General features: G+C 49.4%; 1 protein-coding gene across 1 annotated transcript in view; it reads left to right on the top strand.

The window, feature by feature from the left end:
- The first annotated feature begins 485 nt into the window (after nt 1–485).
- Nucleotides 486–16489, top strand: part of Trim14 (tripartite motif containing 14) — a 22575-nt gene continuing 6571 nt past the window's right edge. Inside the window, exons 1-4 of the mRNA XM_059254307.1 lie at nt 486–726; nt 2582–2677; nt 13188–13421; nt 15325–15487. Coding sequence (XP_059110290.1) covers nt 526–726; nt 2582–2677; nt 13188–13421; nt 15325–15487 — 694 coding nt within the window. The 5' untranslated portion in view covers nt 486–525. The remainder of the gene's footprint in view (nt 727–2581; nt 2678–13187; nt 13422–15324; nt 15488–16489) is intronic.

Genomic DNA, 16489 nt, shown 5'->3' with positions numbered 1-16489 from the left:
CCACCCACCCACCAGGGCGGGAGGGATCGGAGCATCTTCAGAATGTTAGCTTGGAGCTTCTTGAGGTTTCTGAAAAATCTGTTCCAAACTCACAAGGCTGACCCCAGGGAAGGAGCGCTACAGAAAAGGGGGAAAGTGGGAGTGTGGGAAACGCGGGCCCCTCAGGGCAGGCCACACCTATCAGGCTCCTCCACTCCAGCAGTTTGCTGAAAACCCCTAGACCAGTATCACCAAGTGGGGAGCCCACCTTCTGCCAGTTAGCCCATCCAAGCGAGCCCCCGCGTTCCTGTCTGTGGTGGCCGCCTCCTCTGTGGGGCGGGAGAGTGGAAGGGTGCTGTGCGGCAGATCCAGCACTAGGCGGAACCAAGCATCGCTCCCCAGCGGGTCATCACCCTCCCTACCTCCAACCCCCCTCCAGCCTGTCCCTGGGAGTTGAGTCGCCAGCCCCGCCCCGAGCAAGGTTTCGATTCTCGCAGCAACCCCATCCGGCTACACGGCAAGAGAGGGCCGCGGTTGCCACTGCAAATGGAGAGCGGGGCAGCCGGCGCGCCGGTGCCGGTCCAGCCCAACGCGGCTTGCGGCTGGCGCTGCCCTGAGCACAGCGAACGCCTCGCTGAGCTCTTCTGTCACCGCTGCGGCCGCTGCGTGTGCACGCTGTGCCCGGTGCTGGGTGCCCACCGCGGCCACCCGGTGGGCCTGGCCCAGGAGGAGGCTGCGCGCGTGCAGGTGGGGAGATGCGGGGCGTTCACCGCAGGTCTGGGCGGGAGGAGATTGAGCATAGGAAGTAACAGCAGAAATAACGGACGAAGGAAACGCCAGCCCAGGTCTCATTGCCAAACCACGTTAGGACCTGGAAACTTAAGGAGGCCCTGAGGTCTTCTCCTAGGTGGTAGACATAGGGTTTGGAGGCAGAACCCCGTGAAAGGGCAAAGGTAGCCCAAGCCACCAGTGAAGCTTCAGAAGATTGGTTGGGGGTACTGAGAGGCTCAGGCTGGTCCTCAGATGTCTTTTACGGTTTCTAGCAGGGCCGCTCCCCGACGTTGCCGCCCGCCTAAAGAAAACCTGAGGTTCAGCGAACACAGCGGAGGGCTTAGGGTCCTCCGCCTAACACCCCGCACCAGGGAGGGTGAGGCAGGGAGACTGAAAGTTTTAAGGCCAGCCTGTGCTACACAGCGAGACTATACCAAAAGACCGGACTGAAGCTGTGAGTGTAGAAAAAAAGACAGTCCGAGTGTGCTTCATGAAGCCTAGAAACGTCTCTGGACAGTGGAGTTCATAAAACGCCATTCTCAACTGGGGCCTGTACTGTTTTGCAAACCCCATAAGGCGGACTTCCTGCCTTGAATCGGGCTCCTCCTTCTATGCAGACACACCACTGGCCCCCTCTAGCAGGCATTATCACAGTCTTTGGGTTATCTGTAGATAACCAATGAGCAGGACCCCACCAAGCAGGCCTGGCTCTTCAGAACCGGAAGGCAGGCTAGGCAGAACCTTCTGTCTCCACAAAGCCGGTTTTATTATTTCTATCTCCAAGAGGTCTTTTGAACTCTGCCCAGCTCACCATCCTTCTTCTCTCTCCCTTGACTTCACCAACAAGCCTGCAACTCTAAGATGAAATCAGGCCTGTAGGAGGACAGTTTGATTAGTGGAGTCCTGGGCTCATAAGAAATGCCCCTGCTTCCAGAACCTTCCTTTTGGTACCTGTGAATGACTGTAATAATGATCCTCAGACACTGCTGCTTTGAAATCCAAGGCTGTTTTCTAGAGATGTGGCTGGCCCAAGCATCTCTCTCCCTCAGTTGTCCGTCTGGGAGTTCATCTTTCCAAAGCGTCCACATATCCCTCACTCATTCCTCTACCCATTTACAGAGCCATTCGTTCATCAGATGCCCATTTAGCACAATGCCTTGTCGTAGGTCAGATCCTCCCCTTACCTGAATGGTCAGGGGAGAATGGAATTAATGCCATGTGATAAATATCATAGTAGGGAGCCCAAGGTGGTGGTCAGTGAGGGCCAGAACAAAAGATGAAACTTGAGGCAGGAAGTCAAGGAAGCCTTCCCCCGGGGAAGCACCACTGAAGGGTAAGTAAGGTTTCCTGGGGTCCCAAGACGAATTCCTGTGGCTGGAAGTGGACGGTTCAAACCAGAAGGCTGGGGTATCCTTGGGCCACCTTGGGCAGTAGGTGGCTTAGGTGTCACAGTAGATGAGCATGACCCCCTTCTCTGCCCCCCAGTTCCCTCTTCCAGTAAAGCTATTCGCCACTGAAGCAAAGGCTTGTTGGATGTTAAAGTGGAAAAAAAAAAAAAAAAAAACCGACCTGTACTGAGCGTGTGCTGTTGGCCGGGCACTAGGATCTCACGTAATCTCCACAGCATCGCTGGCTGTGTGCACAAGGCCACAGAGAGAAAGGGACTCTGCAAATCGTCCTCTGACCTCCACATGCAGGCTGTGGCACCAGTGCCCCTGCCTCCACCCTGTAGATAAACAAAATGTGATAAGAAAAAGATAATAAAGGGGAAAGCAAGGATGAGAGCTTGAGAGTGACAGTTCTCCTTTCTCTCCTGCCGCCATCATCACAGAAACTCATCCAGGACTGTGTAGAGTGTTTGGCAACCAAGAAGCAGCAGCATGCGGACAGCATAGCCCACTTAGAAGACGCTGGGGAAAGGCTCAAGGCAAGTGCGCCCGGCTCCCCTTCTCCGTGCAGATGTGTTCCCCCAGAATTTGGTAACCCTAGTGTGAAGCTCCAGAAAAACAAGGGCTGACCTCAAAACCGGTGTCAGAGTTGGTGGGGTTTGGGGGCACCTACAAGGGGTTCTCTCTGAAAGAATGCCGAATTAGGAATTTCAGCACACGATCACGAAGGAAGCGTGTGTGCAGGTGAGTGGCCCTGAAGGTCTGTGGAGACTCAGCCTCTGCCCCACAGCTCCCCAAGCAGCAGACCAGCATCTTCACTTCCACCAATGCCAGGGCTCAATCTTTCCTCAGCAAGACCAGAGGAACTGGCCCGCCACCCTCCCACTCCCCAGCTGCCCTAAGGAAAGCAGAATATCTCCCAGAACAGGCAAGCAGTTCTTAAGGGTTTTGGCTGTGAGAAATAGAGTCAAAGTATAGTCCATAGATACACACTCTTGAGCCCTACCTCTTTTTTTTGTTTGTTTGTTTGTTTGTTTGTTTTTTGTTTTTTGTTTTTCGAGACAGGGTTTCTCTGTGTAGCTTTGCGCCTTTTCCTGGAACTCACTTGGTAGCCCAGGCTGGCCTCGAACTCACAGAGATCCGCCTGGCTCTGCCTCCCGAGTGCTGGGATTAAAGGCGTGCGCCACCACCGCCCGGCGAGCCCTACCTCTTTATACAATGGTATTTATCTACTTACGTATTTACTTGTTTGTTTTTTGCTTTTTTGAGACAGGGTTTCTCTGTGTAGCCCTGGCTGTTCCAGAACTCACTCTGTAGACCAGGCTGGCCTCGAACTCAGAGATCCGCCTGCCTCTGCCTCCTGAGTGCTGGGATTAAGGGTATGCCACCACGGCCTGCCACAATGTTATTTCTTTCTTTTACTGTGGTACTGCAGTTTGAACCCAGGGCCACACACATGCTAGGCAAGTGTTTTTCCACCTAGCTATACATTTCCAGACTTCTCTTTACTTTATTTGAGGGGCGGGATGTGTCTGAAAATGTGAATCTTTTATTAAAATTGGAGTCTCTGCAAAGTCTCTTTTAAAAAAGCATTTTATTATTGGCATATATGAATTATACATGATGATGGGCTTCCTACATTTTCAGACACGTATACGTATTTTGATCATATTCACCCCATTTCCCTCCCCTGTCCCCCTCCCACTGATTCCCAACTAGAGATCCTCTGTGTGTATGTGGGTACCAATGAGTTTAATTGGGGTTACATAAAGGAACATGAGTGATGAATTATTTACAGGAGCATGGGAAACATTTCTGTTTTGAGACAGGGTCATATTAAGCTAATCAAACTGGCCTTGAATTTACTTCATCTTAGGCTGACCTTGAACTTGTGAGCCTCCTGCCTTAGCCTCCTGAGTATTGGAGATTACAGACCTTAACCACAAGGATCAGTTGATTGACTGACTGATTGATTGACTGACTGACTGATTGAGACAGGGTCTCCACTACATAGGCCAGGATTACTTCAAGCTCACAGTCCTCCACCCTCAGCCTTCTGAGTTGCTAGGAGAACAGGTATGCACCACCGCCACCACACTAGAGTGTGGAATTGGCTCCCCAGTTGCTAACATCCATTATTGGTCAGGGTGCCACATGTCCTGGTGTTCTGGGGATCTTCACAGGTCACATCGGTGGGTCTAGCTTAACTATTAGTAGTGACCCTCCCTCAAGTCTTCAAGAGCAGGACTGGCCGGGCATGATGTCACCATGCCATCCCAGCATCTTGAAGACAGGTTCAGCCCAAGTTTGAGGCCAGCCTGATCTACTACTGAGTAGCAAGGCTGAAGAGCAAGACTATGTCTCAAAAAAAAGGAGGGGCCAGCAAGAAGGCTCAGACTTGCTGCCCAAGTCTGACAAACTGAGTTCAAGCCCCAGATCCCACAGAAGGAGAGAACAGACTGCTGAAAGATGCCCTCTGGCATCCCTCTGGCACATGTCCTCACATACAACACATACGTATAATAACAGTAAATGAAACAGAAGTTTAAAAAAAGCAAGTCTCGGCCGGGCGGTGGTGGCGCACGCCTTTAATCCCAGCACTTGGGAGGCAGAGGCAGGCGGATTTCTATGAGTTCGAGGCCAGCCTGGTCTACAGAGTGAGATCCGGGAAAGGTGCAAAGCTACACAGAGAAACCCTGTCTCAAAAAAACAAAAACAAAAAACAAAACAAAAGCAAGTCTCTGAGCTCAAGAAGATAAGTCAGTTTTAAAGGCCCTGGCAAGGGAACACAAGAAAGTGTCCCCAGGCAACCAGTGCGCAGGAGCGTCACAGGGAGCAGAGAAGCGAGTGTCAGCAACTCTTAAACATTCTACTTCAAAACAATTCTAGAGTCACAGGAAGCCGCAAAGATCCTATGGAGAAATGTCCCGTTCCTTCACTTAGGTGTCTGAGGGTTATTTCTATGACACATATCTGTCCTTCAGGGCCAAGCATAGGATCTGATAGTGTCTATGTCAGCCCAGCACATGAGGTCTACGTGCAGAGCGATACTTTTATATTATTATTTATGTGCATTTGTGTGTGTCTGTGAACCATGTGTCTACATGGTTAGGATTAACATAGCTGATATTAGATCTTGAAATAATTGATGACCCTGATTTACAAAATTATTTAGGCTCTTTAGCTGGGTGTGGAAGCTCGTGCCTGTAATCCCAGAACTCAAGATACTGAAACAGGAGGTTTGGTGCAAGTTTGAGGACAGCCTGAGCTACATGGTATGTTGTAGGACAGCCTGAGCTACATGGCATGTTGTAGGACAGCCTGAGCTACATGGCATGTTGTAGGACAGCCTGAGCTACATGGCATGTTGTAGGACAGCCTGAGCTACATGGTATGTTGTAGGACAGCCTGAGCTACATGGTATGTTGTAGCCTGGCCATACAATGTGGGATGATTCTGTCTCTGAAAGAAAGGAAAAAAAAAAATCCAGGCACTTACAATTCTGCAACATGGGAGGCTGAGACCCAAGGATCACAAGTTCAAGGCTAGCTTGAATGACATTATCTCCATGGTGTTAAGTCTCCATATCCATGACCATGGGATGTCCCTTGGTTTATTTAGGCCCTTTTCTTTTATCAGTGTCTATAGTATCTGACATATTCAACACATAGTAGTCGAACTCTGTATTTTATTTATTTATTTATTTTATTTTGGTTTTTCGAGACAGGGTTTCTCTGTGTAGTGTTTGGTGCCTGTCCTGGATCTCGCTCTGTAGACCAGGCTGGCCTCGAACTCACAGAGATTCACCTGTCTCTGCCTCCCAAGTGCTGGGATTAAAGGCGTGTGCCACCACCGCCCAGCTTTAATTTATTTTCATTTGTGTCTGCCACATGTATTGGGTGCCCACGAAGGCCAGAATAGGGCATTAGAGCACTTGGAGCTGGAATTACAGGTGGTTGTGAGCTGCCCAATATGGGCGCTAGGATCCAAATTCAGGATCTGTGCAAGAGCAACACTCTACTGCTGAGCTACATCCCAGCTTTTTACATTGAGACAGGGCACAAGCGTCCTGTTGAACACTGGCAGTGTCATCTACGGCAGATAGGACTACTCTGGATTTAGAGGTCTGAGGACAGCTTTCTCTAGTTTGGAAACTAACCCACGGGACTTTGTAAACAGATCAATAAAGTTCAGATATGGTCCAAAGTCTATGCGGAAGCCGGTGACCCAGCCCATCACCACTCCTTTCCAGGGGACAGTCAAAGTGTTGGTTATCAATTGCCAGCCCCCCACACCCTCTAAGGTTGTGTGCTTTCCTGCCTAGGCTCTTCAGGGGTCAGGGCATTCGTGTGGCAGGGGTAATCTGGTTAGATGCAGCCCTAGATGTCTCCTCGTACTAGTACTGGACATGGACAACACAACACTGTTCTCTCTGAATCACCCACATTTTGTACAGGGAAGTTCATTTGTTGTTTGGGGATAGGGTTTTATCAGCCTGTGTCTCCCAGGTTACCCTTGTGTGTATGTGTACACGTGTGTTCATGCAGGTGAGTGTGTATATGTGTGTACGTGATCAAGGGGCCAGAGGTCAACTTCAGGTGTCTTTAAAAAAAAAAATTTATTTATCATGTATACAGTATTCTATTTGCACACCAGAAGAGGGCACCAGATCTCATTATAGATGGTTGTAAGCCACCATGTGGTTGTTGAGAATTGAACTCAGGACCTCAAGTGTCTTCCTCAGTCACTCTCCTTAGTTTTTCAGACAGGCTTTCCCACTGAACCCAGAACTCCTGGCTTCAGCTGGGGTGACTGGCCTTCGAGTGCCAGAGCTCCAGTGGTCTGCCTGTCTTCACCTCCCCAGGACTGGGATTACAGGTGCCATCTGCCATTCCCAGCTTTTGAAAAAAATCATTTTTATTTTATGGATGTGAGTGTTTTGCCTTTGTGCGCGTAGATACACCACATGTCTGCAGTGACCATGGAGGCCGGAGGAGGGCGCTGGATCTCCTGGAAATGGAGTTACAGACTACTATGAGCCACCATGTGGATGCTGGGAACCAAACCCAGGTCCTCTGCAAGAGCAACCAGTGCCCTTAACTGCTGCTGAGTCGTCTCTCCAGCTTTTTATGGTGGTCCTGGGAACCTAACTCAGGTCTTCACGCTTGAGCAGCAAGGATTTAATCCACTGGGCCATCTCCCCAGACCCTCTGCTTTATTTCTTTGTTTAAGTGGTTTTTATTACATGTGATTGGTGTGTGTGCATGTGTGTGTGTAAAAGTATGTGTGAGCATGCCTGCCGCAGCTCACATATGGAGGTCAGAGGTCTCTCCTTCTACCGTTCGGGTCCCAAGGATTGTACTGAGGTGACAGGCTTGGTGACCACCAGCCCTTGTTTAGCCTTTTGTTGTTGTTGTTGTTTTGCTTTTTGCTTTTGTGTTTGTTTGCTTGTTTTTTTTCAACACAGGGTTTCTCTGTGTAGTCCTGGCTGTCTTGGAACTCGCTCTGTAGACCAGGCTGGTCTCGAACTCAGAGATCTGCCTGCCTCTGTCTCCTGAGTGCTGGGACTAAAGGTGTGTGCCACCGCTTCTCCGCATACTTTGATGCTTCCATAACTGAGTGGAAAAGTTGGAAAGAGAGAGTTGGTGTGGATGAAGACTGCCGATTGCCTGTTGGAGTGAACACAAGAAGGGATTTAGAGTGTGCAGTCTGTTAGAACTGAAAGGCCCATTAGAAACGCATGTCTAAGCCAGGCAAAATGGTGCGCCCTGTAGTCCAGGACACATGAGGAGTTGAGGCAGGAGGATGGCTTAAGTTCAAGCCAGCCTTGGCAACAGTGAGAGGGACTCAGTGGGAGCCATCCCGGGGACATCGCCCTGCTGGAGGCACACCCTGCTGGTCCCTCACCCTTACCCTCTGCCTTCCCTCTGGTTTCGCTTCATGTTGACCCGACGAAGTCTAAGAACCTCAGCCTGCAGAGCTGAGAAAGGGCCCGAGATGGACCTGAGGCACACAGGCTGAGGCTGGAATAACTCCCCTCAGCTCCTGGCTCTGTGTCTTCATAGTCCCCGAAAGCTACAGAAACAGAACCAGAACATGTGTCTGTGGACACGTAGGTGACATGAGCCAACTTCTGCCAGATTGGAAATGTGGGCATGAGGATGTAGCCAGGCTGTGCTGCTGACCTTGAACATACTACTGGCCTCCATCACGGCTGGGCACAGGCATTCCTCTGCCCCCTATGCTGGCCATGGCCGCCATAACTAAAATGGCCTGGGAAGGATTGGAGGAGGGCTTATCTCATACCCTGGTTGCACCACCCCCAAAAACCCCCAGTGGGGTTGTCCAGTCATGCCCCGTGTGCAGGAAGCAGCTCCCAGCTCAAAGCCCCCTTCTCCTCAAAGCCCCACCCCCCACTCCCACCCCACCCCCTGCCTCTGGAAGGAAGATGGGGTCACATAGCAGCTATCCTCCCAAGCACTAAATCCCTCGGGCTCCCTGAACAGGGCTTCCCGGCTGGTCAGGTCCTTTCTTGCTGGTCGTCCTTAGGCATTTCTCCACTAGGTTCCGCAGGGGCTTATCCTCCACCAGCCCACCCAGGCCAGCTCCAAACTCTGAAGTTCAGTGTGGGACACAGTTTCACTTTGACTCCAGGGCATGACAGCCAACTTCCTGGTTTTCCTCTCTGTGTACCTGCCTCCTCCCCCTCTCCCTCTCCTTCCCTTTCCCTCAGTCTGTCTCTCTACTTCCTCTCCCATCTCCCTCTCCTCTCCTCCTCCCCCCTTCCTTCTTTCTCTCTGCCTACCCCACCCCTGCATCCCCTACCACTCTGCACCCTGTCCTCTCCTGGGAGCACCTTCTCTGCTGACCCTTCAGCAGCTCCTCCTGCCCCCACAGATACAGGGGAGTGCAGTGTCATTATTTGAAATAGTCTTTGTGACAAAATGGATCTTCAGGACTGCTTGGAACGCAGCTCAGTGGGAAGGAACAGTGAATCCTGTTGGTGTCTCTCCAGGAGCCTGCCTGGTTCACTCTGTTGCCTCTAACACATCTTCATCACTCAAGGCTTTGGGACATGCATCCTCCTATCCATGTACCAACCAGGCCAAGCGGCCTCCTTTCTGAGATCACACTGACTCAGTCCCATTCAGTGTGGTATGGCTGTGGACAGGAATGTATTTTCTTCCCTTCCCTTGGTCATTCATCACAGATACATCAGAAGCCAGGTACACTGACCCTTTGCAGCCATGTTACAGATAAGGCCCTGGGCTCTCAAGCTGGCCCCAGAACCTAATGACTGCTTAAAGCCTTCTGTAGGAGACACACAGAAACTCACTTCCCATCCCTTGCCAAACCATAGTTGTCCTGTCAAGAGAGCACATGGGGACATGTATAATGGCACTGGCCTGTAATCCTCCCACTTGGGAGGCAGTGGTAAGAGGATCTGTGTTTGAGACCAGCCTGGGCTACATAAGGGTGACCTTGTCTTTAAAAAAAGGGGGTGTGCATCTCAGTAGCTAAGGGCTGGCCTGGCCTCTGCAAGGCTCAACCCTAGCACTGGAAAAACAAACAAACAACCCAGCGCCACGGGGAAGCCTGGTCCTTACAGGACCCACTCTGCTGTGTGGGCTGCACAAAAGTCTGGATGAGGGAAGGAGATGCTCCAGTTTTTAGACTTCATTATTCTAGACGTTTTCTGCTTTCTTCATGTGTAAGTAAAGATAGGAAGGCATTCTCGTTTTTTTAATTTAAAATTTTATTCTATTGTATGGTGTTTTGTCTGCATGTGTATCTGTGTACCACATGTGTGCCTGGTGCCCATGGAGGCTGAAAGTGGGTGACAGATCCCCTGGAAGCAGAGTTACAAGGGGCTGTGAGCCATCTTGTGGGTGATGGGAATCGAACTCAGGTCCTCTGGTCTCTTTAGCCCCGATGCCCTTTTATAGTGTCAAATATACATACATAATGCTGACTCTTCAAGTGCCCTTTCTGGGGCATGACCTACATTTGCCTTGTGTGCAAATGTGACCATTATCTATTTCCAGAACTTGTTCATGATCTCAAAAAGCCATTCCGGCTGAGTGTGGCATCACAGCCTGTAATCTTAGTCTCAGCATGTGGTAGACTGAGGTTGTCCACCAGAGAAGACTGCTCAGACGTGTGTTTAAGCCAATAGAAAGTCTTTTTTTTTTTTTGGTTTTTCGAGACAGGGTTTCTCTGTGTAGCTTTGCGCCTTTCCTGGAACTCACTCTGTAGCCCAGGCTGGCCTCAAACTCACAGAGATCCGCCTGGCTCTGCCTCCTGAGTGCTGGGATTAAAGGTGTGCGCCACCGCCTGCCTGACTCAGTAGAAAGTCTTTATTGACTAGCCGGTGACTACACTGGGTGTTTGGGATCCCTGTGGAGCCCCAACCCTTTCTCGGGGTGAACTTTTATTCTGGGTTGACATACTTCATTTAACAAGAACAGTTAGCCAGAAGCAGAACTTCAGAAGCTAAAAAGCAGGTTAGCACATTTGGAGACTTTCCCAGAACTGTGGACTTTGATGGATCAGGCTTTGTTTTCTTTTTCCTTTTTTTTTTTTTTTTTTTTTTTAGCTAAGGATCGAACCCAGGGCCTTGTGCTTGCTAGGCAAGCGCTCTACCACTGAGCTAAATCCCCATCCCGTTGTTTTCTTTTTATCAGGTGGTGCTGTCTATGTGCCGAGTTTCATGACCTGAATGGCACTTCCATCATGGAGTCAGTTGTGCTGAGGTCTGGGGGCTCTGTTACAAAGGCAGGAGGAGAGCTGTGAGTTCAAGGCCAGCCTGGGGTATAGAGCGAGCACCAGGCCAGCCAAGGGGACATATCCTATTGAAAACAAAGAACCCCACCTAGCAACAACAACAAAAACAAATAGAGACTGAAAACAGAGCAGGAGACATGGCTCAGTGGCAGGTGACCTGAATTCTGTCCCAGCTCCTGGGCCAGGTGGCTCATAGCCACCTGTAGCTCCAGGAAATCTGATGTCTTTGTCCCCGACCTGTGTTCATACTCGTGAGTACATACCCACACACAGACATACACATACTACAATTTTTTTAAAAATCAACTAAAAAAAAAAAAAAAAAAACCCAGGCTATGGTGGCGCACACCTTTAATCCCAGCACTCAGGAGGCAAAAGCAGGCAGATCTATGAGTTTGAGGCCAGCCTGGTCTAAAGAGTTCCAGGACAGCCAGGGCTAAGCAGAGAAACCCTGTCTCAAAAAAAAAAAAAAGAAAAGAAAAGAAAGAAAGGAAGGAAGGAAGGAAGGAAGGAAGAAAGAAAGAAAGAAAGAAAGAAAGAAAGAAAGAAAGAAAGAAAGAAAGAAAGAAAAAGAAAGAAAGAAAGCAGAAGACATTAAGCAGTCACCGCCCAGTCCCCTTCTTAGCCTCTGGTGACCTCTTCTCTACTTCCTGTCACTGTGTTGGCTTGTTTCTAGATATTTCTCGTAAAGGCAGTCGTGATTTTTAATCTGGCTTATTTCACTTAGGGTTGTGTCTTCATGGTTCATCTATGCTGTAGTACGTATCAAAGCATTCTTTTTAATTGATATGCATTTTGTATTGTATGATTACAACATGATTTATATAATTAGCAAACCTGAGTGTGCGATACAGAAAACTGAGTCCAGCTATCCTCTATGTATAAATGCTTGCTCCGAGGCTGAGTACAGAAGTCTTTTGTACAGGTGAATACATTTTCCGCTCAGTCCCCATAAGAGGAAGCAGTAGTTAAGGCTTTTTGTGTCTCTCGGTGTAATTTTATACTTTAACTTGGGTGCTGGGGATCAAACCCAGGGCCTCCTGCATGCTAGGCAAGTTCTCCACTGCTGAGCTACACTCCAAGCACTTATGCACTCTTTGCTATGTTTACTTTTAGACATTTTGCTATCTTTTTTTTTTTTTTTTTTTTTTTTTTTTTTTTTTTTTTTTTGTATTTCTAGACAGGGTTTCTCTGCGTAGTTTTGGTGCCTGTCCTGGATCTTGCTCTGTAGACCAGGTTGGCCTTGAACTCACAGAGATCCGCCTGGCTCTACCTCCCGAGTGCTGGGATTAAAGGTGTGCGCCACCACCGCTCCTTGGCCATTTTTTATTTTTTTCATACAATATATTTTGATCAAATTCTTTCCTCTCCCTCAGGTCCTCCCATATCATCTCCAAAGGCTTTCTTTTTATTTTTGCTTTATTAGACAAGATCTCACATAACCAGGCTGACCTTGAACTACCCATGTAGTTGATGATGACCTTGAGTTCTGATCTTCTATCCTCCATCTTTGGGGTGCACCACCATATCCTGTGTCCCCAAGGCATGCTGCATATTTGTCAAGCTCTCAACCAACTGTGCTAAATGCCCAGCTCGCAGAGGAACTTTAAGCTAGATATGACAGTACATACCTGCAATCATAACACTCAGGAAGGAAGCTGATGTCGAAGAATTAGGAGTTAGAGATCGCCTGGGCTACAAAGAAAGACTTTTTTTAAACTTATTTTTATTTGATGTGCATTAGTGTTTGGCCTGCCTGTATGTCTGTGTGAGGTCCCCCGGAACTAGAGTTACAGACAGTTGTGAGCTGTCATATGGGTGCTGGGAATTGAACCCAGGTCCTCTGGAAGAACAGTCAGTGCTCTTAACCACTGAGCCCCTAGAAAGACATTTTTTAACAAAAAAAAAAAAAAAAAAAAGGAGGAAGAGGGAAAAGAGGGAAGAAGGAAGGAAGGAGGGCTGGGAAAGGCTCTTCAGCTGGATGTGGTGGCACACACCTTTAATCCCAGCACTCAGGAGGCAGAAGCAGATGACTATCTGTGAGTTCAAGGCCTAGTCTACATAGTGAGTTCCAGGACAGCCAGGGCTACACAGAGAAACCCTGTCCCAAAACTATTTGCCAGTGCTTAGGAAAACTTTATTTTTTATGAGTGGCCTCTTGGTTTGACAGGCCACCTTGCTAGACTCACTCTGTAGATATTTTCGGTTCTAGACTTCCTGATTGGCAAGTGTATTGTGTACAGTTGATTTTTTTTTCCCTTTAAGGCTTATGCAGACTCAAGTAAAGACTGGCTGACACAGAAGTTCACAGAACTCAGATTACTCCTTGATGAAGAGGAAGTACTGGCCAAAAAATTCATCGATAAGAACACACAGCTCACCCTCCAGGTGTACAGGGAGCAAGCAGAGTCTTGCAGGAAGCAAATTGAGGCCATGGATGATTTCTCTACCAGGGTGTGGGTCATCAGCCTGGAGCCCAACCCAGTCCAGCTGCTGCAGGTATAGCTGGGCTTTCTGATCTTACAGCTGCCACCGGCTACCCATAATGCACCTGGGTCACTGTGGCGTCGAACGTGGTCTTTACGTGCCGGAGAACTGCACAGGGGTCTCCCTGGCTAGTGTGTAGACTTTATTGCCACCACACAGGTGGTCATGGAGTATACAGTATTAAGATAATATATATCTTGAACTATAAATAGTCCTAACAGTACCATTTCCCAGGGCCCCCAAATTGCAAGCACTTTGTGAATTATCTTAGTCAGTGTTTTATTGCTATGAAGAGACACAATGACCATGGCAACTCTTTTTGTTTGTTTGTTTTTGTAGCCCTGGTTGTCCTGGAACTAGCTCTGTAGATCAGATTGGCCTCTAACACACAGAGCTCCACCTGCCTCTGCCCACTGAGTGCTAAGATTAAAGGTGTGTGCCACCACTGCCTGGCTTACCATGGCAACTCTTATAAAGGAAAACATTTAACTGGGGCTGGCCAACAGTTTCAGAGGTTTGCTCCCCATTGTCATCATGGCAGGAAGCATGGCAGCATGCAGGCAGACATGGTGCTGGAGAAGTAGCTGAGAGTTCTACATCCAGATCCAAAGGCAGCTGAAGAGACTATGAGACACACTGGGCCTGGCTTGAGCATCTGAAACCTCAAAGCCCACCCCAGTGACACACTTCCTCCAACAAGGCCACACCCACTCCAACAAGGCCACACATCCTAATCCCTCTCAAGTAGTGCCACTCCTTGATGACCAAATATTCAAATATATGAGCCTATGGGGGCCATTCTTGTTCAACCAACACATGAATCATAGCTCAAATATTTACTACTGATCTGTAGTACAGCTTCTGGGAGGTGAGATGTGGGGCTAAAGGAAGTGGGACTCACTAGAGCTCATACTCTGGTAGGATCAGAACCTGGGCCTGGTCAGGGACAGTGAAATATGCCTATAATCCCAGCATCTTGGAGGAAGAGGTACGAGGGTCAGGAGTTCAAGGTAAGCCTAGGCTCCATAAAACCTTGTCTCAACAATACAAGATAAAACAGAATGGAACCCAGGTCTGCAAAGATTGAGTGCATCTGCACTGAGGCTGACCCTCACAGTGGCCTGGACTTTAATGCCATGGCCTGGTTATCCTCCTTGCTCAGGCCCTCCTAGGAACCCCATGGAAAGGGAAGGGAAAGTGGAGGAGAGGGGAAGAGAGGGAAAGGAGGGGGAGGGGGAAGGGGTACCAGCAGCTCCATTTACTGTAACTGTAATTCTTGCTTGATAATTGTTTTGTTATCTATAATTTTACTATGTGAAAGTTAAAATCTTCTTTTTTGAAAAAAAAGGAGAAGTGCTGTGGATATCACTCTGTATAAATAAAGTGCTGATTGGCCAGTAGCCAGGCAGGAAGTATAAGCAGGACAAGGAGAGAGGAGAATTCTGGGAAGTGGAAGGCTGAGGCAGAGAGACACTGCCAGCCACCACGAGAAGCATGATGTAAGATACTGGTAAGCCACGAGCCACATGGCAAGGTATAGATGTATAAAAATGGGTTAATTTAAGATAGAAGAACTAGATAACAAGAAGCCTGCCATGGCCATACAGTTTGTAAGCAATATAAGTCTCTGTGTGTTTACTTGGTTGGATCTGAGCAGCTGCGGGACTGGCGGGTGAGAGAGATTTGTCCTGACCGTGTGCCAGGCAGGACTGGAAAACTCTAGCTACAATTTACCTCCTATCTCAGGCTGCTGCACAGTCTCCCCAGGGCACTGCTCTGTGGTACAGCTCATCCTGACCACGGTGGCCAGGCAGAATGGGTCCCGACTTGCTGCGTCTCTTCTTGGGTGTGCAGCAGAGGCTAGACGCAGCTTGCAGCCCCTGGAGCCCTCCTGACCCTGTGCCCGTCTACACAGGCATATATAGCCACTAAGTCAGAGATGGGACAGCAGATGAGGCCCTCGGAGCTGAGCCACCCGGTGCCCCTGTCCTTCGAGCCTGTCAAGAACTTCTTTAAGGAGTTTATGGGAGCCATCCAGGACACTTTACAGACACCAATGGACACTCGCCTGAAGGAAAGTGAGTTGCCTAATGACGGACTTCGAGTCCTTACTCCCTGCAGCCTGTCATGGCGAGGGACTCAGGGTGGCAGGAGCTGGAGGCAGCGGGTCACATTGCATCTGCAATCGGGAAGCAGAGGGAGATGGGTGCTGGTGCTTGGCTTGCTCTCGCCTTCCTATGCAGTGTGGGACCCCAGCCTATGGAGTATCGTTTCCTACAATGGCCCCTCCCCATCTAGGGACTCTCCTGAAGATCTCCCCAGATATTTGTTTCATGATGACTTCAGCCCCAGCACTTGACAGTCATAAACCAGAGAAGCAGAGGCAGTGAACAGCTTAAGTCATGGCTTTCCCACATGATGATGCCCTGGCTGGGCAGTTAGGGGCTCGTGGCTTAGTGCACACCCCACCCCACCTCCAATACTTGGAATGGAACCTAGGGTCTCGAGCATGCTAAGCAAGCACTCTGCCACTGAGGTACATCTTCAGCTCTCTTTTTATTTTGAGAGAGTCAAGTTGCACAGGCTGGCCTTGGCCTTTCAATCCTCCTGACTCAGTCTCCCGAGGAGATTGCAGGTGTGTGCCACCACGCCCCATTCCAACTCATCCTTAACAACGGACGCCACCTCTGCCTTTCCTGAGCTGGTGGCCCGCTTGCCGCTCTCCAGCCACCACTTCCAGGGGCTGCTCACACCAATACCTTGCTGGCTTTTATGCTTCCTCTTGTGCCCAGGGCAGGCACCATCCCTGCAGGTGACTGACATGGCTGTACACACACCAGAGGCCTTTCTACGGATTCCAGCTCACTCCCCTCTTGTCACCTCACCTCTGCCACCTTCCTCCACATTTCTTGCTCAGCCTGCTTTCTTATGCCACCCAGGTCGTAGCATCACCCACAGTGGCCTGGGTGCTTCCACATCAATCATTAATCAAGAAAATGTCCTCCAGTACCAGGCTTGGTGGCACACACCTTCAATCTCAGCACTCGGTGTGTGTGTGTGAGGGGCAGGCAAACAGAGCT

The sequence above is a fragment of the Peromyscus eremicus genome, chromosome 2 (genome assembly GCF_949786415.1).
Source record: "Peromyscus eremicus chromosome 2, PerEre_H2_v1, whole genome shotgun sequence".
In the NCBI taxonomy this organism is placed as follows: domain Eukaryota; kingdom Metazoa; phylum Chordata; class Mammalia; order Rodentia; family Cricetidae; genus Peromyscus; species Peromyscus eremicus.
This window is presented reverse-complemented; position numbering and strand designations above follow the sequence as displayed.